This window comes from Hippichthys cyanospilos, chromosome 2 (assembly GCF_059441005.1).
Source record: "Hippichthys cyanospilos isolate Australia breed blue-spotted pipefish chromosome 2, RoL_Hcya_1.0, whole genome shotgun sequence".
In the NCBI taxonomy this organism is placed as follows: domain Eukaryota; kingdom Metazoa; phylum Chordata; class Actinopteri; order Syngnathiformes; family Syngnathidae; genus Hippichthys; species Hippichthys cyanospilos.
In genome coordinates, this window is record NC_142370.1 from 7,545,784 (window position 1) to 7,572,903 (window position 27,120).

The window sequence follows — 27,120 nt, forward strand, 5'->3', positions numbered from 1 at the left end:
CCAGGTAGGATGGAAAAGAAGCAGAAGACGGCAGCGTCCTTGTCTTATATAACATTGGAACTACCTGTGGAGTAGTATTTTCAGGCATAATTTATTCAGCAACTTCAGAAGATAGATTATGCAACATCCAACATCATTTTATTTCTGGCTCCTGTGCAAGAAAATTGCGTCACTAATGACCGCACATCCGCATAAAACTCGACAAAGTAAAGGCATACAAAGGTCACCATAACACAATTTAGCAATAAGTTGGTGTATGTTCCATTTGATTTTCTCTTAAATTGAAATTGTACTGTTCTCATGACAGCATTAAAAGCATCACAAATAATCTGCTATTTTGCTACGTAAAGCCTGTTAAAATCTCAGATACCCCATTGACGTGGCTTCATTTACCCCCATTTACTGGCCTAGTTCATTAGTAAGACCCTCTCATGAACCTTCTAGGGTCTATAAATTGTGGGAAAGAGCTGCAGAGCTCTTTATGTCCATTCATTAACACACAAACTGCAGACTTGTTGGCTTCTCTAAAATTAGGCAGCGTTAATGGGGTTGCGGGTTTTATCTTAAAGTTGCTACTAAAGACCCATGGGCTTTCTAATGCTGGTTTGTTCAACTGTCAAAAGTGGTGTAGGGTCAATAACATCCACATCTTAGACCATTTCGCAAGATATCGGCTATCATATTATCTGCATGGGCGAAACCTGTTGACAATCTACGGCTCGAAATGGTACCCTGTAAATTGTAGACACACGTTGACTGAATAAAATTCATGATTCAGTTTTATGAATCAAATGTAATATTTTCCAACAGTCTCCTATTGTTTGTGAGAAGCGCTGGCTAATAAGCAAAGTGATGGCAGCATAAATAATGGCCAATCAGAAAGTAATGAAGCACAGCGGGTTAATGAGTGCCAGGAGTGCTTCTATTGTAACAAGGTGTGTATTGGCCATCGGAGACTTGCGCTGAGTATCATGTGTCCAGGCGCCCCCTCCCTCCCTGAGACCGCATACCCAGCCACCCCCCCGTGTTTGGCTCCCCTCATGACATCCATTGGCGTTTAAACACTTTAAGCACTGAGTGGACCCCAGTGAATAGACCGGTCTGTTGAATGGAGGGGTGGGGGGGTGGGCGGCGATGGAGATCACTGACACTATCTATTCAGTCAGCAAACAAAATGCTGAGAGAAATAAAACGAGAGAGAGGATCATGAAAAGTCTTTTTAAATGTGGGGCGAACAAAGACTTCTTCAGGCTACAGCCCACCCGTGCCATGCGGCACCAGGTGGACAAACGGGGCAGTAACGTGCTCCATTTAAGTGCTGCAATGCAACAAATTTACATAAATTGTTGAATGTCAAACATCTATTTTTACTGGTCTGGCAATGAGTAGGTTTACAAAGATGTAACTTACAGTTGTCAGTTAAGTCTAATCAGTTAAGTCTAGACCTGTAACGATCATTGTTTTCTGGATGATAAATTTTCCCGTAAACATTTGAGATAAACAATAAAGTAGTTCAGGGTAGTGTTTTTTCTCATGCTGATTATCTGAGATTTTTTTTAATAGATAAAATAGATAGTCTGGGTCAAACATTGCTTTACAAGTGATCTAATCCATCAAAAAACAATCTTTCTCACACTTTCGCTCTCTCGTTCATAAGATAACCGAGAAATTATGTTTTAAATAACAGTAAAATCCTTTTTTTTTTATTCTGCATGCGCGTTTGTGAGTTTGCTTGACTTACTGACACGATGACTCGCAGGTGTCCTGCTTGCTGTTACGACTCAAAAGAACGTCTTTTGTGGCCACACACAGCCAACTAATTCAAGCTCACAATCCCTCTCCGGCGGAATGGGAGCATGGAGGCGGTGGCGGGGGGGTGATTTGGCGCAGGCTTGACTTTATTTATGTCAAGCCTCATCCGAGTTTCTGGAAGGGGCAGTTGGCCGGCGTTCCAACAAAGTCCGTCTGGCCAACTTTTACTTTGACCGCTGACTCACGCCCAGACATGTCTGCCTCGCTGTTTGTTTGCTTCCCTCTGCTTTTCACTCTCCATTAGCGCACAGGACAGCGGGGGCTGCGTGGTTGTGTATAATTAGGTGCTGATGCGACTGTGTAATGATAGTGCACACGCAGGATCACAGAAGTGACCCTGGGAACCTGTCACTCGGCCACTGATGAAAGAGGGAAGAGACCTGGGAAAGCTCTTCCCCTCTTATCAGACCGGGAACACACACACTCTACGTATAAACACACACTCATCACGCAAGTGTAGCTACACAAGGCTCAAAACCTTTTTTTGCCCCGAGAACTACTTTTCTAGCAGCCAACATTCCGAGATTGACAGAGGGGGTTAGATCTATGACCTATGTGACCCTAATAAACTATTAGCTAATACAACTCACCACCAAACAGGATAGACACATTTACTGTGCGGTAACTTATAGGTTATTCCGTCAGAAGTTCAATAAAAAACACGAGAGAACGCACTGTCTTTGAAGCTACTCCTTGATAGTAAAACAGCAAAACGATGTAAGAAGGCCAATCAATGTTTCAAAATAAACTGTACCGTAACAAGTAATGCATGACCAAAATGCCCTTGGTAGCTTTTATTTTGAAGTTCCTCCTGGAAGCTTGGTTATCGACAACGGTCTACTTGAGGATCCTTTGCTCTAGAGAGGGAAGAGATCCTGATGTAAACAACAAGGTGCTTTTTTTTTTCTGATTGACGTTCCTTTTTTTTGGCTGACCGGCTATGATAAACCAAGACAACCTCGCTGGAGGTGCGTTGGGCTCCCAGGAGTTACATGCATTTTCCTGGTCATTAAAACCGCCTGCGTTCGGATGAGACGCGTGACCCACGTGAAACGGCAAAATGTTTCTTTAAATTTGAGAGGGCAACAAGCCAAAAATGGCACATCACAGGAAACATCTGGCGGTGACTGTAACAGAAACGCAACCCGGCGTGGCTAAACAAACGAGTGCACTGTAAACAGCGTTCGTATAAATACAGCTGGAGGAAAACAGCTGGGTGACAACATCATCGCGTCAGCGGTATAGCGGACAGCTGATAATGAGTACATCAACACTTATTACTGTCAACCGACTGTCTACACATGGTCACATGGTTGGTGGTGCATGGTGACACATAACTACACAGTAAATTTAGTAGAGCACATTTTATTATTTTATTAAAGTGACGTGACGCGATTTGGTCCAAGTATAAATGGAGTAAAATTTTTGAGTAAAATTGATACATACTGTATTAAGAGTTAAAATATTCAGGGGAAAAAAACAAGTGTAAATGTTCCTCTGTTGGGACTGGGACCAAATAAAGTCTTTCCATCTAAATAAATTATCAGACATTAACTGTGCACTTGTCTCATTCAGTGCCAGTGACGCCTGTAGACGTCAAATGTTTTATTGTTTTTTTTTAACTGGGCTGTCAGTGAACGAGTTAAAAGGGGAAACCAATCCCCAAATTTTCTTTGCCATAATACGTTCGATACACTATTAAAAGCTGGAAACTATTTAGCATTTCTTTTTTTAATTGACAGAAACACTTATTTTACTTGTTACATTTGTCCAGATAGGGTGTTAAAAGTGGGCGGGGTTTACTTTTTCCTTTCTACTGCGGGCACCAATCTTCTAAGCTAAGGAATGTGATTATTTAAGAACAGAAGTTTAATCAGTGCTTCAGATTTTACCATTGACACACAAGTCACAAAATTAATCAGGATATGCAAAATGGATGGATGAATGGAAGGACGTTTTAAGTTATTTAACACATTTTTCAAGTCAAATCAAGTCAGCACTTGATTAAAGTCAATGTGCAAGCGCCGGTCGCAGGCAGACAATTTGGTTGAATTATGGGGTTAATTGAGGTTAAAGGGAAGATCCTTCATGACTGGACCACCAACAGTTTTCTAATCAGCCTTTAGAATTTTCCGAGAACACGATTGCCTGGTATTGATAATAAATCTCAAGGACCACTTGTAACCATATTTTCTGTTTGCCACAGAAGAAAGAAAACCAGCCTGAGTAATGATGGAACGCAAATGCGACTCAAGAGGTTCGCGATCTCTTTGGAAGTGGGGCCGGGGGTGCTGGTGGCCAAGGGTGAGATGAAGATGCAGACAACAGGAAGGGAGAATGGCGGGAAGCCCGAGAGAAATGTGCGCGGATAATGCCGAAACAAGTCAGAAGAATAACACAGCGGGAAGGAAGTGGGTGAGGGGGGTGAAGCAAGGTGGATTGTTATGCGCATTACAAGCCCCCGTCACACCCTTTTGTTAAAAGTTGCAAGTCTCAAAAATGTGTAGATGAAGTGTGTGTCTAGCGTATGTGTGTAGTGTGGATTTGAGGAAGCTTATATCCAAAGCTCCAAAGCTCATCTTCAACTGTGCAGTTTCATTTACCCCCTAGAGTGAAGCTAAGCAACTTCTTAGGTAGTATGGAAGGACAAGCACGACATGAATGAATGTGTGCACGTGTGTGTGTGCGGGGAGGGGGGGGGGGGGGGGGGTAAAAGTGGGCGGGGTTTACTTTTTTCTTTTTATTGCGGGAACCAATCTTCTAAGCTAAGGAATGAGCCGGATCATTTCCTCAAACTTTTTCTTCCCACTGACAGGGATTATTTCATCCAAGAAACAATGAACCATTTTTGAACCGATTTCAAATGTGTTTGAGAGCCTTGCTTCACTCAGAATTAAACCTGTGCAGTATTTTAACCATTTTTGGGTCATTTTCTTTAACATCATTCTCATAGAATTTTAGCCAAGAGATGGCACACTCCTAGTAGCAAGATAAATAAGTGGTCCTACCATTTTGAACCAATCTGTCACAATCTGGGTGAAATTTCAGCTCCCTAGTAGATTCTTTCAATGCTTTTGCATTTGATGTGAAATGCATTTGATGTAAAGATCTAAGGATTGGACAAAATACTACAAAAAAACTTGCCCAAAAACTAATATTGTTTTATGATTTTTTTTCTCGCATTTTGTTTTTACTATTTCTATTGTTATAAATTGATCCCACAATTAATCGAATCTATTTGATTAATTCAACAATTTAAAAATCGACAATTTGAAAGTGAGGTAAAATCAAGGTTTTGCTCAGAATGCTGGGTGGGTGCTTTTACAATAATCTGTTACAACCTTTGCAGAAAACAGAAAAACAATGCATTTAATCATAATTAATCATGAAAATTTTTGTGATTAGTAAGTTGAAAGATTTTAATAGTTTGTGCACATGACAAAAATATACTTGTAAACAAGTACCTGGGAATGAATGTCTGGACTCTGAAAAGGCTTGATTAAAACTTTAGGAGTGAATAAATTTAAGAGTCCAGGTGTTCAATCCCAAGGACTGATGTACAAGTATATTTTTTTGTACACTCAAAATATTAACATTTTCAACTAATTAATCAGAATTTTTAATAATTAATTGTGATCAAGTGCATTTTTTTTCCTATTTTCTGCAAAGACGTTTGGAATTATTGTAACTTGACTTTTATCAACAACTATTTTTTGCATAAGATATGAACGTTCACATTAAATCTGACATTTTGTGTCGTAATTCTAATTATATACAACAACAAACTAACATTATTAATGCTAAAGTTTGAGCTTTGCCTTGCAAACCCAAGAGGATTTGTCAAGACCTAAGAAGAATCTCACTAGATTTAGGTAGGCAAAGCTTTTTTTTTTTTTTTTTTTTTGAGGCTAAGAGTTTTACTTGCAAGTATTTATCAAGTTAAAGAAATCCCCTTTCAGCTAATGAAAATCTTTCCAGTCAAATATATATATATATATATATATATATATATATATATATATATATATATATATATATATATATATATATATATATATATATATATATATATATAAACTTTTCTGCATGTGAGCTTCATGTTTTGACTTGGGCAACTCCCACTGATAACAATCATCACCGCTCACCTAATCCACCATTAACAGATGCAGTTGTTGATTCATACATTTGTGAGATACTTGATGTTTTTAAAACTTGTTTGGGTAGCATCAAGTTCTTCATAGTTTCTTGCTCTCAGGGTGGTTTTTTTTCAGCTACCTTCATCTATATTCTTATTTAAATTGCATGATCCTATCATAATAACATTTGCCGGAAAAGAGGGATTCACCTCTTTCCTTGAAGGAAATGTGGTGAAATTGGTCCTAGGGATAAAAGTCATGATCTTTGAACTGCTGAGTCACCTGACACACACCGTGTTTATTTCCACTGCTCGTTCATATTGTTGACATTGTAATGCAGCACTCTGAAACTAGTGAGATTCTTGCACACACACACACACATGCACATACATGCTATGCTGGACAACTCATAGGTTTAGAGGCCCTGTGGGAGACCACCGCCTAGAGTGGGCCCTTTATTTTCCTAAAAATTATTAAATTATGAACAAATAAAGCAACAGCAATGAGTTGAAGGAGGGCTGGGCGATATATTGAAAGAATTTGGCCAATCTATGGAAATTTAACACATACGATGAAGTCACACATGTAAACATCAATATTCTTGTGGATATATTATTAGTCCTCTGTAAAGAATGATTAATATTACTGTAAGTGTAACTCTGAGAAAATGTCACTCAGGGATTTCACATACCGCATTACATCTCATAAATCCCTGGAAGATCATACTGCGTTTGCGTGAGGGTGACCAACTCGCGAGATTAAAAAGAAAAAAGATTTTTTTTCTAAATTTCCAGAAACAAACCAAGCTCCATCTGTGGAAAGTTTGCATGGATAACACTTCATTGACTGCTTTGTTTACAATGACCGAGTTCAAACAGTATTCTTTTTAACTTTTAAGTGAATTGATAGAATCATGACTCAAACACATTAACATATGAATATATATTTGTTCTGACGTTACAGTGCCAATTAGCGGAAGGAAAGTGTTTCCACAGGATTTATTTTTGGATAAATCACACCTTTAAATGAATGTTGGTTGATTTTATTACGTTTTGATAACGTTTATTGCAATTGATTAAAATAGAATCGTACAGACAATGAATTTTATTTATTTTTGGGCCATATTGGCCAGCACTATCCTGAAGGAATGAAAAAAGGATTAAAACAAATCTGCAAAGTAAAACCCAGCTGTACTGTAGTCACATACTGCCTAACACAACATGATTTTTTTTTAACAGAACGTTTCACAATATCAAACTAAACAAATCCAAAAGTTCTCCAGACATTCCTGCAACAACTGACTGCAGTCAACTTAACAGCCAATGTCAAGTGTACAAATGTGAAAACTGTGTTCGTGTGTGGCTATTGAGGCCAGAGATAAAACACATTGTTTTAGCATTGTAAACACTCCTAAAGGCTAATGAATCTTAGTCTTGAAAAGGTGCCGTGTCCTCTAAAAACCAATAAAAGCAACAAAATGTTTCTGTAACAAAAAGAATACGAGGGTTCTCGTTGCGAAGGGAGGTGTCAGGAAAGAGGCGGGGGTGGGCGTCAGCCTGCAAATCCCCCCCGCGCAACCCCATATGTTACTTTTAGTTAAATCTGCTCACGTCTTTGTGTATTTCTACGTGTGGATGCTTCCTTTGTGCCACTTAAGCAAACACTCAGATTAAGGTGGTCATTTTGTTTGTCAGCGCCACCCCGCTGTGATTTGCAGCCAGTAACATCATCATGAAGCAAACGGGCAAAGCTGTGAAACGTTCTGCAATATTATTTAAGAATTTAAACGGCAGACTTTATTTTATTTATTTTTTTTTTTTTGAGAATTGTTCATTGTTTCCTCAGGTGTGGTAAAACAAAGGGGAAAAAAAACAAATGGGAAGGGGTGTTGCTCAATTTATTGAAGGAGCAAGTCATTGATTACACGCCTGGCTAAGCAGACAGACTCAGAGGGGAAGTGCATGAAGTCATCAAGGGCTGCGGGAGAGGAGCAGGTCAGGACTGACAAGCGCAGCACAGCGGCTGTCAACACGCTCAAAGGCCACAAATTCTCTCCTGACAAACTTTTCACGGTTATCGCACGACATGTACATTCCCATTTCAATTCTATAACATTTCATTTACAGACCATCAAATATAAAAATGTAAATTTTTACTCATTCAATCCCAAAGGCATATTTATATGCCTTTACAGAAACTCCAGGCACATATTTACGATACATTCTTCGCTAAATATTGAAGAGTCACCTGTGATGAAGACTGGAGTAATGACCAATTAGCTCTGCTTGTGAAGCCACGTGGCCAACGGGTAAGCCGTGACCGGTCGCTACCTGAGCTTTTCAGAACGTCTGAGATTATTTTCGATCGACAGCAAGTGGAAAATGTGTTTAGGAAACTATTACTTGGAAGTGAAAAAACAATTGACTTATTTAGTCAATTACAGAGAAAATGATCAACTTGTTACTGCTAAAAATGGCTAAATAAGTGGAACTTCTTTTCAGTGACATTATGGCGTTTAGGTTCAGGTTTTGGTTGTGTTATGTCATTTTCATGCATCTTTAATTCCTGTCTGTGTGATGGTCAGATGCCCAAAAAATAATGATGAATTTCTTTATATTTGTGCCACCAGCTGTGTCAATGTTAATATTTTGTCCTTTTGACTCCCAGCATCTCATCAAGATATAATCATCGCTCACACTGTGTGTGCATACAGGGTGGGGCAGAGTTGCTTGGGCGGGCGGGGAGGGGGGCAGGAGTGTGACTCACAGCACAATGCATCTTGTGCGCAAAGGGAGGGAATCCCTTGGGCTGTCAATGTAAAGGATTAGTTCTTAGTTGGCCAGCAGGTGGGGTTAGAGATCAGCTTTTCTGACCTTTATTTATGTCAACATGCAAACACAAACAAATTAAGAAGTAAAGACAAAGTCTACTACCGGGTGAAAACTAATGAAAGATGCTGGGCGGCCACTTCGGTCAGAAAAGCAAAAGGAAGTAATGAGGGACGGTTTCAGGCGAAATGAAAAAAAAAAAAGGCCATGATGGCTTCATTTTTAAGTCATGCCATAAAACTCCAGCCTCGTTCAAATGTGCTTCCTTTTCCAAACAATTGCACGTCCACACCAGTGTCAAAGCCTTCTTGTTACTCTCACTTCCCTGTACTGTTCCACATGGTCAAAGCAGAAGCGCCCACTTCTACTTTTACACAATCTGATCAAAACAATGCAATTGGACCAGTGCGCGCACAGTTTCACCACATGGGAGGATGCTCGGATGACATTTGTGTCCGTGCTGCGCCACATGACTGCATTCATAATTCACAATGTCGATGCAGCCAAGCAGCTTGTTGTACGTGGTAACCATGGAAACCCCCAGTGCATTCAGCGGAGCAGAAAACAAGCTCATGACACACATGAACATGTGTGTGAGTGCATGTGTGTTTGCACAGTTTGCTCATCTTTGTTTAACGTTTGCTCCTCTGCTGTGAAGGTAAACTGGGTTTAAAAGTGAATTAAAAGGTTGAAATGTTAAAACTGGGTTATTTTCCAGTCTATAAGTGCTCAAACAATGCATATTTGAGTCATTTCTTACTGTCCCGAATTGATGGTTGAAGGTGATTTCAACATAATTTTGTTTGTATTGGAAGTCAGGGGTAACAGTTGCATCTGCATGAGGAATACTAGTCAAGCTGTTACGTCATGAAACGCTGCCAGAAACAACTTCAAAATAAAAGCTTACCCAGGGATTCATGTATTATTTTGAAGGCAGGCTTCTCACTTCTCACATATTTTATTGTCATGCAAAACAAAAATATGTTAAGCCAATCGCAGCAAATAAATTTGCAATTTTTGGGGGACATGTTCACAAATACGCAAACATCCACGGCAAGAAAAATCCTCCAGTATTTATTTTAACCAAGGAATTACACCGGGCCTCATTTCAGCCTTATTCCTAGTACACATTTAAGGGTGAGCAGCAAGTCCCAACAACTACTCCCAAAGTTACAGACATGACAACGACGCTTCAGCAAAGCCCAGAGGTACTTTCACGATCAATGATTGATGGCACATTTACACAAGTTACAATTGATCAACGAGTCAACAGATTTCTAGACCGGAATCTACGACTTGACAATGGACCACGCCTCATCCGTGTTGTACATTAACTTTATGCACACAAGAGAATGACCTCGGTATGATCCCCATCCTGCGCGTGAGAACGAGGTGGGTGAGTGGGTGTCATTGAGTGTGCGTGTTGAGAGGGGCGGGGCATAAAGGGAGGATTCTGGTTCCAGATGTGTGGAACTCAGCAGACAGGCAGAGGCCCTGCACAGGAAATGGATAAGCGAGTTGAGGGGTCCCTGACTAAGAGGGTGCAGACAGGTCACGGTACACTCACCCTGAAAAAACTAAGCACACAGGATGATACAGTGTCAGGCAGATTAGTCACTCGGACACACACGATGACTCCATTTCTAATTTACAATATGGGCCATTCCAAGTCAATTCCCACAAATCCACAGAACCTCCTGAGTGACATGTCTTCAACTTGCCCAACGTGTATTCTATTAGTCCTTTATGTCGTCCAATGAAAGAATCCAAAGTTTGAGCCGACGAGCTAAAACTGGTTTTGAATTATGGCCCTTCAAAATGTGGGTGCCACGCCCACTTTGGGGCTACAGGAATTGCTTATGCAATTTGGGGCCATATTTGAAGGCTCTAATGATTAGTAAGGTAGGCACAGACTCTTAAATTGCTATATCTATATATATGCCAGTGCACCCATGAATGATAGTTTTCAGTGTTCATTTGATTATATATATATATATGTATATATATATATATATATATATATATATATATATATATATATATATATATATATATATATATATATATATATATATATATATATATATATATATATATATATATATATATACACACACACACACACACACACACACACACACACACACACACACACTACAGGATGAAGTCAGACGAGCTAGTAAAAGCTTTGATTCTCCAACTCGTTCACTTCAAACCAAGCCTTTGCATAATGGGCTATTTTTGGATATTTTCTGAGAACAAATCAGTCTGATATGTATCTTAACTGTTGTTCAAACAGTCTATTCATGTTTCTGGCAGTAAAAACAGACGCACATATTTGAATGTAGATTAAAACAGTCATTATATAAATGTAAAACACTTGACTATATATTCAAACTAAAATAATTGATAGTTATTTACCAATGGGGAGTGTGGACCAAGTCATAATCGAGTTTTCCTCCCAATTCAAAACAAAAAGAATGGGACATAACCCAAACAATGAAACTGTGTCATCGTGATGCATAAAGTAAGTGTATGCAGTCTCTAAAGAAAAATTCAATGGGTTGTGACCTCTGCCTGACCAGAGAGAAGACTTGATGCATAATGGATGAGTGTGTGCAATAAAATATGAGATGGAGTAGAAAATTTCCAAACCAAGCTACTTCATGATGACAGTTTGGCCAAGGAGAGGATTAAAAAGAAAAAAAAATACTAGCACTGCCCTCTAGCGGTGAAAATAGTCATATTGAGCTTCCTCCAGGATTTTTTTGGAATATTATTATATGTCAGAGCTACCGCCTGCTCAATCTCAGTCCGCAAGTGAATGATTAAACTATAAAATGCAATAGGGACCTGGACTGTGTTGCAAGTGAATCACCAAGGGATGTTTTTTTGCAGTTGCTATGGAAATGTCATTACAGGGCCGGCTGTGAGATTTTAGTTGCAGGATCTGACAAAGCTACCCACGTAAACAACCACAATCACAGTTGACAGTGAGCTCATGTGCTTTTTTTTGCACTTGCGTAAAGACGTTCAAAACTGTATCATCGAAGGGCTTCAAGTTCAAAAAACAAAAAACAAAACATATCTATGCCTTTTTTGTGACTTCCCAGAGTGCGACAGTGACAAGCAAATGCAACTTACCCATTCTCCAGATCATCAATATCCACGTCGTCCTCATCATCCTCATTGGGGCTTTTAGCGCCCAGGTCACTGTCGCTCAAGTAATCCCCTTTGAGCAGAGATGGATCGGCGTCATCGAGGTCTTCGATGAGCTGGATGCGGGTGGCGTGACTGATGTGAAGGCCGAGGTCTGATTGGGTGTTGACCGTAGAGGGGGCGTCGCCGGCCTGCAGACGCGGGCTTGCTTGACCGTGGCGCCACGACAGCGGAGAGGAGCGGTTGGACAGACTGGAAATGGAAAACGCAGCAGCGTCATCACTGTCGTAGCACACCGTCCCAGCCAAACAGCTATAGAATGAGAGAGATGGTGTTTGAACTAAAAAAAAAAAAATAAATAAACTACAAGGAAAAATGGAGAAATACATGTTGACATATGGCATGGCAAAGAGATGTGAGCATTTTGTAGCATTTTTTTAATTGACCAAAATGGGCATATAAAATACCTATTATTATTAATCAAAGTTGCTGAAAACATCCGTTCTCTCTGCACATATTGTCGAATATCTTGAGTGGCATAAAACATGTGATGGAAGGTTATGACAGAACAGTGTGGAAAGTGAAAAAAAAAAAGTATTCCAGCAGGAAAGCATCTGCTGATTTGCTCCTCTTTATGTCAGGAGCTCACTACTGCAGGGCAGACAGCGTGAGAGTGGAAGTGTGACAGGTGAGGCACGCACTCAAGGATGAACGCTACACATCCACTGACTTCATAAATGCAAGCTAGACGTTAGCGGGGAGAAAAAAAAAAACCCTGACAAAAAGGATATGAAACATGTGCATAATGGGGAGTATTAGTGGGTGTCTGTAAGCTAGAAGTGTGCATCTGCATGGGCGACTTTGAAGGCAATGCTAAGCTTATCTGTTTAAATTGAGCGGCAGCAGAGCAGCGTAAGCACTAAATGACAAGAAAATAAGGTTTCTTTTAGTAGGTAATTTATAAGACGGCTTGGCATATCACGTCAAAAATATACTTGAGAAAAAGATGTTCCATGTGCCCTCATTAAAATAAACATGGCATTTGTGGAATATGAATTGAGTAGAAAAAAATCCACCTGTATTAATCCGTCTTGGTGGGCGGCCATTTTGTCACTCTCTGTCGACTGAATAATCATATAAAAGTGCCTTATGGTTCCGGTAACAACCGTTGCAGCAGAACTGGTTTCAATGCGACTCCAAAAGTTTCAGAGTAGGATAAATAAATAACATTTTGAAATACAGTATCCTGTATACCATTTTAAGCCATCCATCCATCTTTTTGACCACTTCTCCATACTAGGGATGCGGACATGCTAGCTTGCCAGCGCACAGAGACCAACAATCAGCTTGAAAACAATTTAGAGCGCCAAATAAATCTACCATGTATGTTTTTGTATCGTGGGGAGAAATTAAGCACCCGGAGAAAATCTACACAGGCATGGGGAGAACATACAAACTCTAAACAGGAAGTCCGGAGCCGGAAGCGAATTTGCGATCTCTGGACTGTGAGTTGGACATGCTAACAGTGTTATGGGCATTATTTATCCTTTCTTATGGATGTGCGTGTCTGTCTGCTGGAGTGCTCACGCGGGTCTGACCTGTGACTGAGCGGCACCCCTCTAAGGCTGGTCATGGTTTCCTCCAGGTTCTGTCGCAGGTCCAAAACATTTTGCACTGTCTTCTTCCTCTGGGATTCTGGGTCTGCAGCAAGGCACGCAAACAAACACAAAGGGATATTTTTAGAAATGACATTGCAGTGAAAAGAAAAATAAACTGACCTCCAAAGTAACATTTGCTCATTATATGTTCTGTTTGATATATTGTAGAGCTTTTTTAAACATATAAAGATACAAGTTATTGATTTACAACTAAACCAGTACCAACACTTCACTTCATAAGTGCAGTGACAGTGAAAAATATTTTTTTACATTTTTTTACAAGCAAATTGGTTTCCTCCAATTTCAGTGTTCAGTGGAGGAGCTGACATTTTATGGTTGGTAATAGAGTCTTGGACAACTCCAGAATATTGTAAAATACCAAATTGCTTATTTTATTAAATGATGTATAGCTACATTTTCAAAAAAACAACAACAACAAAAAAAACCCCACCATATTGTTTGGTTTTTGCATATTGTGCTTGATAAATGAAAGTTAAAAAAAACTCAAAGTGGCCCTTGCATCCTTCCATTTTTCTGAATGATGACCTTGGTGGAAAAGCAAAAAAAAAAGAGCTAAAGACACCAAAAAAGAGAATTGATCTGTGTCCTTTAACTGAACTCTGACACTTTGCCCGTCGGAAAAAAAAAGAAAAAAAAGAGCGAAAGCCGCTCATGAGGTTCATGATGGCATTTGTCTCACTCCCAATTATTCGCTAATCTGCTTGGGCCAAAAAGATTCATGCTGAGCAGCTGTTTATCTTGTGTGTCTATGTGTGTGCGTAGTATTTATGCGTAGGCATTTGTCTCTCGAGGCCCTCCCTTGGGGCTTTCGAGAAGAAGATGCAGCAAGGGACAACAAAATGTAAATCTGCTTTAAAGAAAATGGAAAACAGTTTGGACGCTTAGTGACACTTTTTGACACTGAAGCCATTCACAAACTTCTTCAATATGTTGAAATGTGACATTATTTGAAGAGGAAATATGCAATTTCAGATTTTTAAATACAATTAAATTGTGATATGACATGCCAGTTCACATAAAAACATTCCTCAAAAAGTCAATTTTGCACCATGAAATGGCTCAATTTCTCCAGAATGCTGCTTCTGATTTTCAACAGTTTTTCTGCATTTGCAAACAGGTTTTGTGGCATTTCCAATTTTTTTTAATGGAAATCTTTTCATTTCTTTAAAATCCTGTCATGTTGCTACAATAACTGAATTAAGCCACTGTGACCTCTGCTTTCTTCCTTATTGCTTATACAAGCATGTGACGGGGGATAATGATAAAAGGGAAACAATGGTAAGATAGTGGACAGTCTGTTTGACCACTTCAATAGACCGTTTGAAATGATCTGCTGACCCAACACATGGGAATATGAGTCAAATTACAAGCGAATGGTAGGAAAAAGAGCCATATAAAGTGTTTGTAATAACTAAATCAGAGAGACTCCACTAGTTGGCGCGCTTCACTGAATTTAAACATTATACTTTAATTGGTGAATCCGATTTTTCTTTCCTTCAAATTGTCTCAAAAAGCTCATTTTGATCCACTACTTACACGACACCTAAAAAATGTCTCTGGCTCAAGCAAGCGAGTCCGGATGAACAAGGGAAGAAGTGTGCTGAATGAGGAGGCAAACCGCAAGAACAGCTGCAAACACGCATGAGTGGTGCATCTATTCACATGCAGAAACAAACACACACACACGTCAACACACAGAGGAACACTTGGCTCACAGCACTTCAGGTCAAGAATGGATTCCCCCAAAGGATAGATGGCCACAGACAATTGACCAGACAGCCCCCAGGGACTGACAGCTCATTCAGGAAATCAAGTGATCCAACTCTCTCTGTACGTATGGCGACCAGTGTACAGTAGTTATTGCACGGTTATTTTTCAACTCATCTCGATTATAAACTACAAAAAAACTAAACTGAAACTCATTTTTTCAAACAACAAAAAAGCCTATCACAAACTACAAGAAACCGTACATTCACTAAAACTTTGGTACTCGTACCACCATTTGAAAATTACTGCACTAAAACAACTCTCATACTCAACAAAATAATTCTCACACACCAACCTAACACAAATTAAATAATTAGATGAATGATAAATTAAATACAAAAAACCCACAAATCTCATAAACATATAAATACCGTCAAAATGTTCATTCACACCAGTTTTTCCATTTATTCACATAAAAGATAACTTAAATGCACCCCAAAAACTCTTATCACGCACACAAATCAACACAATGCTTACATACATGCATAAAACCTTTCACATATCAAGCAAGAAATGTCAAACTTGCCTAAAAATCTCATACATGTTTCTAACCTACACCAATCAGTCCCCAAAAGACAGCTCACTCACACACACCCCAATAAACTTTCACAAATTAAAAACACGAGGTGGGGACATCACATTGACATAATGCATTTCCAGCTTCTAACCCTAACATCACAACAGATTGCCTAACCTTTACCCTGACCTCAACTGAAATCCAATTCAAACCTATACTCTAAAAGCAGGTCTTGACCTTCAAAAAGAGGTCTGAAGTTGTGGTGTCGGCACAAGTCCAAGAGTCCCCACAGAGACAATGAAACCCAGAACTTGGTCCACACTTTGCAGCAAAAACCAAATGCACACTCACACACACCACAAAACCTCTCTCACACAAGACAAAAAATTCTGTTAATATTTTTTTTACCTAATATATACTACAGTAATGCCAAATTATACATTCCAAACTCCTTGGAATGATCCAAAATATACATTTTTCATAAAGGCTTTATCATATTTAAACTATCCATCGAGCCGACTGCTCTATGTCCCACGTGTTAGAACTCATGACAATGTTGCAGTCATACTTTATGTGATAGTCAGTGTGTTTAAAAAGACTCTAAATTTAGCGAGTTGTGTAAATGAGAATGCGCTAGATTTCATGGATGCTTTCAGCTTGCCTCAAGCTTGAACAGGAACAAAGAAGCTCAACCACACCCCCACAGATGTAGGCTTTAATTGGACACTTTTAATTACCCTAAATGCAGGCTTTGCTTAAAATGGCTGTCCAATTGATTGGATACGGAGCGAAAGGGTGTGCGCACGCACATTCGTAAAAGGCTTCCTTGGCCAGCATCTGCTCGGGCCCCGGTGGTCCCAGCTGGGACATTTGGGATGGTGATGCTGGGGGGATTACAAATGCAAATATCCTCGTCAGAGCCGGATGCTCCCCAGGGGTGTGCATGAATCAGGCTCATCTTGTTTAAGCGCTCGTGTTTGTGTTTTTGTGCTTGTGTGCATGCCTGCTCCATGTCTGTGTTGGTGGGGAAAAAAAAAACAAAAAAAACCCCAACATCCCGCTGATCTCATTATTGATTCACACTTCACATATGTAATCTCAATATGTTAAATAATAAGACAAGATCATTCAATTTGGAATTTAAATGCTAAGACAAGATTTTTGCATACTTTTTATCACGCGTGGACATGTTTGATAAAAAAAAAAAACAAAAAAAAAACCTTGGCCTTGGCGTGAGGGGGATTGCTAAGAAACTTCTGTTTTACTCTCTTGGGTCACCTGTCCATTAGCATGCTCCTTAAAGGTAGACCAGTGCTCATGGCCTCGGACGGTTTTAGTGCATCAGTGCTGCATCGCTCACCAGTGAGAGTCTGTTTTGCCCAGCGTGAATGAAAATTTAAGGAATGGCAACACTATTCCTTTTCTTTCCTCCTTGTGGCACGCACACATGTCACTGCCACGAGAATGTCCTCAGGCTATGCAGCGATGTGATCAATGACAGATCCGAGTGGTTAAGCATTGCTGGTGCTGCACAATAAAGAGCAGATTTTTTTCAGCACGTACACGTCTCAAGGAAAGATTTTTAAGTCCGATATTTTAAAGCAGACATTTTTGGAGTCATGAACCAGTTGAGACTAGTCGAGGCAGTACATTTACAAAAAACGGAACATTTTATTCTTGTTTTTTTTTCAATGATTATAAACATTTGTATTCAATGCAGTTATAGAAACTTAAAAAACACATACAATGTGAACTACTGAAAATGGACTCAGGAATAATCGACGCCTTAAATCGTCAATGCACAACAATTATTTCAGAGGTATGATATGACAGTGACATCACTGCCACATCCAAACATGCGTGATTAAATTAAAATGCTGCCAAGCCATGGCTGGCGATTATCGTGACTATTACTTTCTATTACTGATTCTTTAATTTATTAGTAGTTTGGTTTATTTCACCTTGGCAACCAAAGTTTCCTTCTCTGACTCTCCGTGTTCATCTGAGTAAATTTGCTAAAAAAAAAAAAAAAAACACAGCTGGGTCACGTACTATCGTAAGGTTCGATCATATAATAACCCAGCCCTACTACTATTGCCCTTCAAAACTTCTGGTGTATAAGCAGCGTTAAAAAAAAAAAAAAAAAAGGTCGTCTGTCTGTGGGACCGAGTCCCAAATGGGCCATAGCCTGGTGTCAACTGCGTTAAAGCACTTCCATGGATGCTAACTAGCACTAACATTAAGCTAGTTAGCTGAAAGACTAAGCTATTCAGTTATTTTAAAACCATGCTTTATCCTTTCAATGTTTTATTTTGCTTAGCATGATCGCTCAGCATTATTCACGCTTTGCTTTTTCATTTCCCCTTTGTCATCCTCCAACACTTGGCTCCAAACATCAGATATCTCTAGTGACCTCACTTTGCAAAACAGGAAGCATTACAACACGCTGCCATTCTTGCACATCTGGACTGAGTGGACAAACACACAAACAAGGGTTCCCTATTTTACCAGAATGGAGCTAGACAATCAAACCTCGGAAGATCACACGTGATATGTCAAGGGGATAGAGATTGACCGATATGCTTTTTTCAGGGCCGATACTGATAGCGATTATCGGTAGTCAAAGAAGGCGATAACCGATTTTTAAAGCGGATATTCATTTCAAGGAACCGAGGAACATATACTGTCGTAAAAGGGAATTTTTTTGAGGAATTGTCAGAGAAATCTCTAAAAGAAGACTAGGACAAGCCTAGCTGCTAAGCAGCAAAAAGAGTAACTCAGGCCAGCCAAGATGGACTTTTCTATACCATGTATAGGGAAAAAGCTTGAACGATTGAACTCGTGTGTTCTCCAACGCTAATTCAACGCTCAAGCGCCCCTGCCTGGTTTTTATTAATTCAGCAAAGCATTGCACATTACAGGACATAACAAAAAGAGCCAGTCGGGCGCCACCAACAGCTAGGCCAAGGTCCCAGCTCACACTTTCCTGCGTCAGCAGCTTTATCTAAGGACTGGGGCGAGATGAACTCGGACTGCACATATGCAATGCACACTATTCTAGACAAGAAACAAGCACATAATGATAACAACCTAATATATGATTTCCATTATGAAACCAATATGTAATATCTGTTGAGGAAGAAAAATAAGAAACTGTGTTTAGTTGGAACATGACCTAAAGGCTAATAAGCATGCTATTAAAGCTACATCCTGCAGTATACAGCATTTGTGTTGCAAAAGCACATGCATACGAATTGGACTGAGGAAAATGTGGACCCGCTAATTGATATGAAATCCTATGATCCAGTAACTTTGAAAAAAAAGGACAGCTCGTATCAACAATGCAAGCCAAACTCCGGCACAGAATCGGACTACTTTTATTCCATAGAAATTCTATGGGAAAAACAAAGCAATATGCTAGCCATGCTTTGGCAAGAACACACACGGACAGATGAAAAGCTTGAGGAGTTGAGCACCAAGATAAGACCTTCCTTCATCTCGCTAGGCCAGATCTGGCACTGAATGCTGGACCAAATGCAAATACAAGCATGTAAATGCGAGTGCCACATTTCCTTAACCTCTGCCTCCCCTTCCAACTTTTCTCGATCTCGGCGAACTGTATAAACACAACTGTTTCTTTGGATTTATGAACAATTAAATTACCAGGGATAATGTGTGTGGTTTCATATGTTTTCACACTCTAAAAAAAAACAGCATTATTTTTCTTGGCCACGGCACGGTACCACAGAAACAGCAATGAACAACTTAAAAAGCTTTGCTTTTATTTGTCATCTTGAACATCTTAAGAGAAGCACCCATTCTCAAGACAATTATATAAAACAGCGACATAAAATAAACAAATAAAAATGATAGGAGTTCTTTAATGTGTGACCTCAATGAAAGGCCCAAAATGGTAACAGATTTGAAAAAAAAAACAAAAAAAACAACACAGTTATGTTTAGCTTATGGCTCCAGAGGACTTTTTTCATAGGTTTTGGGCTATTTAGATATACCTCCAACATATGAGATCCAAGTGAAACACGGGACTCCGGCTGTTTGCCAATTTTATTTGTTTTAAATACTACAATACACTAACAAAATATTGATAACTTTGCCAGGCTTGATGTCTGAGCAAAATTTCACAAATTTTCAAGCATGGCCATCAATATTAGCATTGCCACAGCCACAAGGTTTTATGAAAACTTATTTCATGTGTTAACATCTTGAAGGCCTAAATACTCTTCTGAGATGAGCTAAGAGGTAAATATGAGGTAGATTGGTTAACCAGCTATGAGAAAAATAAAAGACTGAATCCTTTATTTCATTTAGTCATTAGGTGGCGCAACAACAATGATGAAATAAGTTTATAAAATCTTCAGGCTATTGAGTTCTTCTAGAGAGGAAGACAATTGATTTAATCTAGTACAAAATATTTGTTAAGTATGGTTTAAAACAAATAACTTTAATTTCAAAACATTTGCATTTCATGTTTTAGATGTTTTGTTCAGTAAATATTTTTTAGACTTTTATGTGCAGTGCATTTTATTGAAATCACCAAAGAGCGAAAATCATTAATTAAGTTTGTACTAATGTTCAAACTGCATAATATTGTTGTAACTTATAATAATAAACACTTTTTAAAAAAGGAACCTCATACTTTAATGTCATAATGGTGGTACTAATCAAATCACAAATCACATTCAAGCAAATTGGTGACAGCCTGACACCCCTGACAACTGACGCATGTACGACAATGATGAGCTCATCATAACATTTGGAATGTGTGTGGGACAGTTTCCTTGCAGCACACTAAGCAGCTAGTCACAATGAAGCCTTTTACTCTATCTGAGAGCCATCATAAGAGAAAACACACAAATAGAACAAAATGAGAAGACTGATACAAGGCATCCATCACAAGGTGGCCTACATAATAGTCTTCTGTGCCTTTATCACGCACATATTTCAGATGGCACAAATGCATTATATCAGCTGACATCAATATGTCTAAACTGCACATTAACAAAATGTACGGACAAAAACACATTGGAGTCATGAGTTCCAATGATGCAATCATATTTTTCACTGTTTTCACATCAATGTTCCAACATTCAATCTATCAATGTCTCTCCCTATGTAACTATTAATCCAACATCAATCAATCCATACAACAATCCACACTCGAGAGCCAGAAGGGTGTCATGGATTTTGGGTTGTGGGTTTATTTTGAGGGGTTCTGTTCCTTTGTTTCCGTATATAGTTCCTGTTCCCGCTCCGGTTGCGTCTTTCTGCGTTTAGTTTTCATGTAGTCCACCTGTCCGTGTTACCCGCCCCTCGTGTCCTCCAATCCGCTCCCTTTGCCTGTTGTCCCTGCCCAGCTGCCGTGTGTTTGTTTGATTAGAGCTGTATGTATTTAAACCTGGTTTTCGTTACAGCCCGCGTCGGAACATTGTCTCTGTCACGTCATGTCATATTGTCTCTATCGTATTGTTGTCTCGTAGTCCCGTCTTGCCCCGAGTCCCTCAGCTCCGTGTTTTCCTGCCAGCCTGTCCATAGTGTTTTGCTTTCTGTTTTGCCAGCCTGCCTGCGCCCTTAGTTCGAGTTTTTTGCCGTCCTGTTTTTCTCGCTTTTGTTCCCGTTCGTTTATAGATAAATGGATTTAATCAACCCCCTGTCCCGACGCTCCCCTGCTTTTGGGTCCTCCTCCTCTGCAACCATGCCGGCCTCCTCAACCGCCGTACTCCCCCGTGACAAAGGGGTTCTAAAATTTGACAAATGGGCCAGACCAGAGCGTTTTGATAATTTACCGCAGAAGAAAAAAAATGTGGGGTATCTGGAAAACCTGCTTTAATTTCAAAAGAAAATGAACAAATACATGCCAACACTGTTAATCAAGTCCCATATATTGCTGACAGTTACTATGTTAAAGCACTGACTTCATTCAGAATTTTAACATTATCCCTCTCCTCCTTACTCAGGCGGGCCGTAGTTTGTCCATGACCTGATCAACAGAATCGAACAATAGTAATTATGGAAACCATTGAAATAATGTTACAGTTAAAGCTACATTTGTTTTGACAAATAGAAGTTGAATTTAAGAGCTGATTTCTAGATGTTTTACCACATGTTTTGCTCCATATACACACAAATCGTATATAGATTATCTATCTATCTATCTATCTATCTATCTATCTATCTATCTATCTATCTATCTATCTATCTATCTATCTATCTATCTATCTATCTATCTATCTATCTATCTATCTATCTATCTATCTATCTATCTATCTCTCTTTCACAAGTCTCCTTTTGTAGTGCAACAACACGTAATGTATATACTCTATGAGTTGTTCAAGAGCTGATGAGACAAAAACAAGAAGCGCTCTAATAGAATTTGGTTGGAGGATGGCAGGAAGCAGACTGCACTAATGCAATGGCTCCTACATTAAGTCCTTCGAGAATCATCACAACGCATTGCAAAATGCACAGGACACACACACGCACAACTATCACACTGCCGCTCCAGGTGATAGAATCCCTTCTAAAATCCAAGCAGTACTTTGTCTGACAAATACCGTCCGTGCTGTCTGAGTGGCGACAGAATCAACTATCATCATAGTTGAGTAGATTGAAGAAGAGGAAGGAGAACTGAAAGGGTCCTTCACATCGCAAGCGTGTTTATTTGTCGTGTCATTACCTCCTCGATGAGGCGATGACTGGAATTTTGAACGCGGCAACAAGAGATTCAGCACTCAGTGCAATTAGGAAGGCTAAAAATGCATGAAAAGTAACAAAGAGTGCCTACAAAAGTGCTAGTGGCTGAAGTTCTTTTCTTTTTCTTTCTTTTTTTTTTTTTTACAATTCCTGACAGCTGCCAATGGTGCTGGAGCGACCATAGCGTGCACAAACACGCCCGCTTACACACAGTGTTACATTGTGAAATAACAAGCAAATTTGTATTCAAGATGACCTTTAAGGACACATGTGCCGCTCTATTGCCTTTTACTGTACTCTATGGTCAGTACAATATGTGTACCATGGGCTCAGCCAACAGTGAAATTACATACGTCAAAATGACACTTCTGATCTTTAACCTAAATCTACAGTGTCTGCTAGATCTACTCTCCATGAAGTCAAACTCCACACGAAGCCAAATCTCAATCCAAACAGATGTCGTTTCGGCTTTAACTTGTAATGCTCTTTGAACTTGATGGTCTTTTCCAGGATCATGGATCTGTGATTAGTGCAATGGAGGCAGAATCTTTTCATTATCTTGATGCAAAGACTAATCTGAGTGCTTGCTGGATCTTAAAACAAGATCCTCTCATGCTGAGAAAGACCAATGCCTAAGGGATTGCTCTCTCATACACACACCTCATTAGGGGCGCTGGATGGGACCCGAAGGTGTCATTAAAGGGAGACAGCTGAAGTTCAAAAGCTTTTGAATTGAGGCAACTCAGCAGCCTATGCAACATTCCAAAAGCGCTGAATTCCTGAAATTAGTTTCAATTGTGATGTTTTAGTCAGAACGGATAACAGAATCAATTAGCCTCCAATGGATGTACAGTATATACTATTTCAAGTTCCATTCCTGAAGCTGAGTTCTGCAAAGTCCAAAGCTGCTATTCATGGGCCTGAATCAATTTCAGTAATTCTCTAAATCCAATTAACAAGAATCTTTTAATCACTCATTGGTGGAACTGCCCCATTGTCCCTGTTGGGGAAAAACTGACACTAATCTTGAATCTCTCCTAGTGATGAGGCAGGTCAAAATTTCCAGATAAGGAAAAGTATCTTCTGGTTTGCTTGCTTCCACTTGTATTAAAATACATTGATTAGTTGATATCTAAAAAAATATCATATTTTCAGGGTTCAAACTAGATGTTTTGCTTTTTTTACTGCCTTTTGAACATGTAAACTGTGTTTAAAAGACGTCTGATTTCCTTTTTCTACTTTTACAAAAAAAAATGTTACTTGTTTATTATGTTCAATAAACTAAAAAAAAACAAATTCAGTAGGATTCCACACCGTCATCTTGAGACGTTCCTGGTCAATTGATTTCAAGTGGGATTACACGTCGATTGGACCTCAGCGGTGTCCTACATTAGCTTGGCCTACTGCTAAAGGCTTATCTGGAGAGAACAATGTCACATTGCATAATGCTATCTGTCACAAAACAAGATGGAACCCATTTTGATGCCAGAAGCAAACAGGACAAGGCAAACAGGCTGGGGTCAAGTTAAAGTTGAGATTTATCCTGACATGACACAGAACAGGAAGCATCAATGTCATGACAGACAAATGAGAAAGCGGAATGAGGGGAGCAGAGGAACTGCATATACTGGATCTTCCTATATGACAGAGCACGCAGGGCCGAAACCAATTAGCTGCACGTCCCAATGGAAATGGGGATATGATAAAAGATCATGCAAGTTACAATTAGCCTCTCCCGACGGCAAAGGTAAAAACTCACGAGCGCCTTCCGGGCACTTCACCCACACACCTGCTGTGCTTTGTGTGACAAAATCCTCTGCAAAACAAAATGAGAAAAGCCTCAGTCTGCAGACGGATATTGAGTCTGAGGAATTTCTTTTATTATCCTTTATTGATATAAAATTCTACTATTTTTTAGAGCTTATATTTCTGTCACTCTTACAAACTGTGTGTAAATTAGCCATCTCTCCACCTAAATGTAGCCTGCAGTAACGGGGGGAGGAGGAATCGGTAGGTAGATGGTGACCATCTGTCCGTCGCCTGGAAATCAATGGACATAAAAGAGGAGGTTGGAGGTCGAACACGAGGGCGGAGAGGGAGAGGTACAAGGCTAAATACGTAGCCCACTGTGGCTGAAGGATGACTCAATATACTGGAGCTTTATTTACTAACTGACCACGCCCACTTGTCCCACTCACACGTTACCATGAAAGATCATGGTAACATATTTAAACATTGGACAAATGCTTAAATGCGATTATTTGGAGGCACTGAGGCAGATCTGCAGTGTTATAGTTCTCGATAAAGGTCTTGGTTCTCAGACCACTTTTAAAGGGTCTCGTGTGCATTTTTACTTTGTAGCGTCACAATGTCAGGCAGGGTGGACTCAGGATTTTTCATCACGACTGGTAAAAACCACGACTATTGCTTTGCTATAGCTATTATGCTACTATTTGAAAACGTCAACCAACAAATTTGCCTATATTTGAGATTTGTTTCATTGTACTATTAAGAAAAGAAGCATTTGGGTTTATTTCAAACATATCGACAATTAAACAAGATCATGGCCATATTGCTTTTACTATGCAATTCCTCTTTGTCTTGGTCTGAACCGCCAAAGGTCCTGGTATTGTCTCGGTCTGAACCTCCAAAAGTCTTGGTCTGGTCTTGTTACTCTCTAGTCTCGATAATGTATTGGTCTCAGTTGGTGTGATCTTGACTATAAATCTCACTCCAACGCTTGCTCATGAATAAAAAACTACCCATTTCGGAAAGACTTACGTCTTCTGGGCCTCATAAGGCATCGACATAACTCTCCATTAAACATTTTGCCATTTTACAGTCACAGCCAATTTTGACGGCTTGGTTACATTATTTACCATCTCGCAGTCACTCCCATTAGCAGTTCAGAACAAAAATCAATAAGACAAAACAAAGTCTTTACGGACATATTTATAGACATGTCTTAAGTGATATTGGGCTCGTTTTTGACCCAAAGCATAGCAAGCTTAGAATATAGTGCACTCACCAAGCATTTGGCTGAACAGCAGCTGCTCCAGGTCCCCCAGAACTGTCACCACTAACTCTGGGTCAACCTTCAAAAAGGCCTTATCGTCCTGTCCTTCATGCGCCTTACTATCTTTCTTGTCCTCATTTAAAAGAGGAGCAGACCTTCCGCTCTCCCCAAGTTTTGTGCCAGTATCTTCTGTACCACCCGCACCATTAGCCTTAACTGGGTCTGGTACCGGACTCTGACCTGCCTCTGATGTCTTGCTAATGGGCTTGACCTCAGCATAAGGTCCCCGTGGTTTTCCAGGGGCTGGGATTCGGCTCATCTTGCCCAAATTCGATGTCGCTGCTTGTGAGTTGAGTGCTTTGGGTTTTCCTTGGAAAAGGGACTGTTCTGACTTTGAAAGTGTTCTACAAAGTGTGGATTTAGCAGTCCCGGGCCGACCTGTTGTCGCCTGCCCTTCTTTGTTGGTGCCAGCACCAGGCTGGCCCGAATCATCATTCCACCTGGGGCTTTGGTACAGGTGCAGCTTTTTCTCAGCATCAGTGAGCACAGCCAAGTTGCTAAGTGATCGCTGCTTGCGTAGCTTGGATTGGTTTGAGACTGGAACGGGAATGGATCCGTTAGCTGGCCGGTAGACCTTCAGCTCTGACCTGGAGGGACGTGAGGGCCCCTGTGGTAGGGCAGATGGCTTGGCTGGGGGCTTCCTTGAGGCCATGGACTGGGCTGAAGAAAGCTGGCTGCAAACAGCAGGAGTCCTGAGGTCCAGCTCTTTGGGCTTTGCTGTCATGCTAATGTTAGCCACATTAGCCTCCAGCATTCCTCCTGTAGAGAGCCAAACAACAGGGGCATGCTCTGATACACACACAAGCAGACCAGAATTAATGGTGTGAAAGACGGGAGGAGATAAAAACACCGGCGCCCACTTGATTTTCTGCCTCTACGGCAGCGCGCCGGAGATGCTGATGTGCAAAACCCCTCCGATAAAAACGGCAAATGTATCAGGACAGATTGGCACCAGCACTTTCATTTACTCACATATGACAATCCATGGATCTGCAGATGTACGTCCAGTATCGAAAGGCACCTCCTACCAGATGACAATAGAGCCGGCGGAACAAAACGCGGCGCTCACTGACTGCCCTCTGTCCGCACCTCTGCTTGCTCCCCGCTCGGCATCTCCTCCTGCTCGTGAGGCAGGCAGCAGCCAACTGACAGCAGAAGTCGCCGCAACAGCAGCAACACCCCCTTGGCCCCCGTCTCTCCTCCCTCTGTTTGAGCCTCGCTTACTGCTTTGCTCACCCGACCCCCGCTGGCTCATTCACCCGCCTTCCACTTTGTCCTCTGCTAGTCTTCCTTCGGTCTTGCCGTCTCTGACTCGCCCTCCTCCCACTGGCTGATTCATCCATCCCTTCCTTCCTCTTCCCCACGCTCAGTTTTTTTCTCCTCAAATGAATTAAAGTCACCTGAATTACAAATGCCATCTTTAAAAGCTTTGTCT

General features: G+C 40.3%; 1 protein-coding gene across 3 annotated transcripts in view; it reads right to left on the reverse strand.

The window, feature by feature from the left end:
- Positions 1-27,120, reverse strand: part of nav1a (neuron navigator 1a) — an 81,908-nt gene that overhangs the window by 40,096 nt on the left and 14,692 nt on the right. For 2 of the 3 annotated variants that reach the window (XM_088407718.1, XM_088407716.1), the window contains exons 1-4: positions 26,658-26,716; positions 25,638-26,444; positions 13,534-13,636; positions 11,921-12,187 (exon numbers count right to left, since the gene is read on the reverse strand). In XM_088407718.1, coding sequence (XP_088263844.1) covers positions 11,921-12,187; positions 13,534-13,636; positions 25,638-26,439 — 1,172 coding nt within the window. In that variant the 5' untranslated portion in view covers positions 26,440-26,444; positions 26,658-26,716. Of the gene's footprint in view, positions 1-11,920; positions 12,188-13,533; positions 13,637-25,637; positions 26,445-26,657; positions 26,717-27,120 lie in introns of those variants that run through there. The other variant, XM_088407717.1, reaches the window with a different exon arrangement.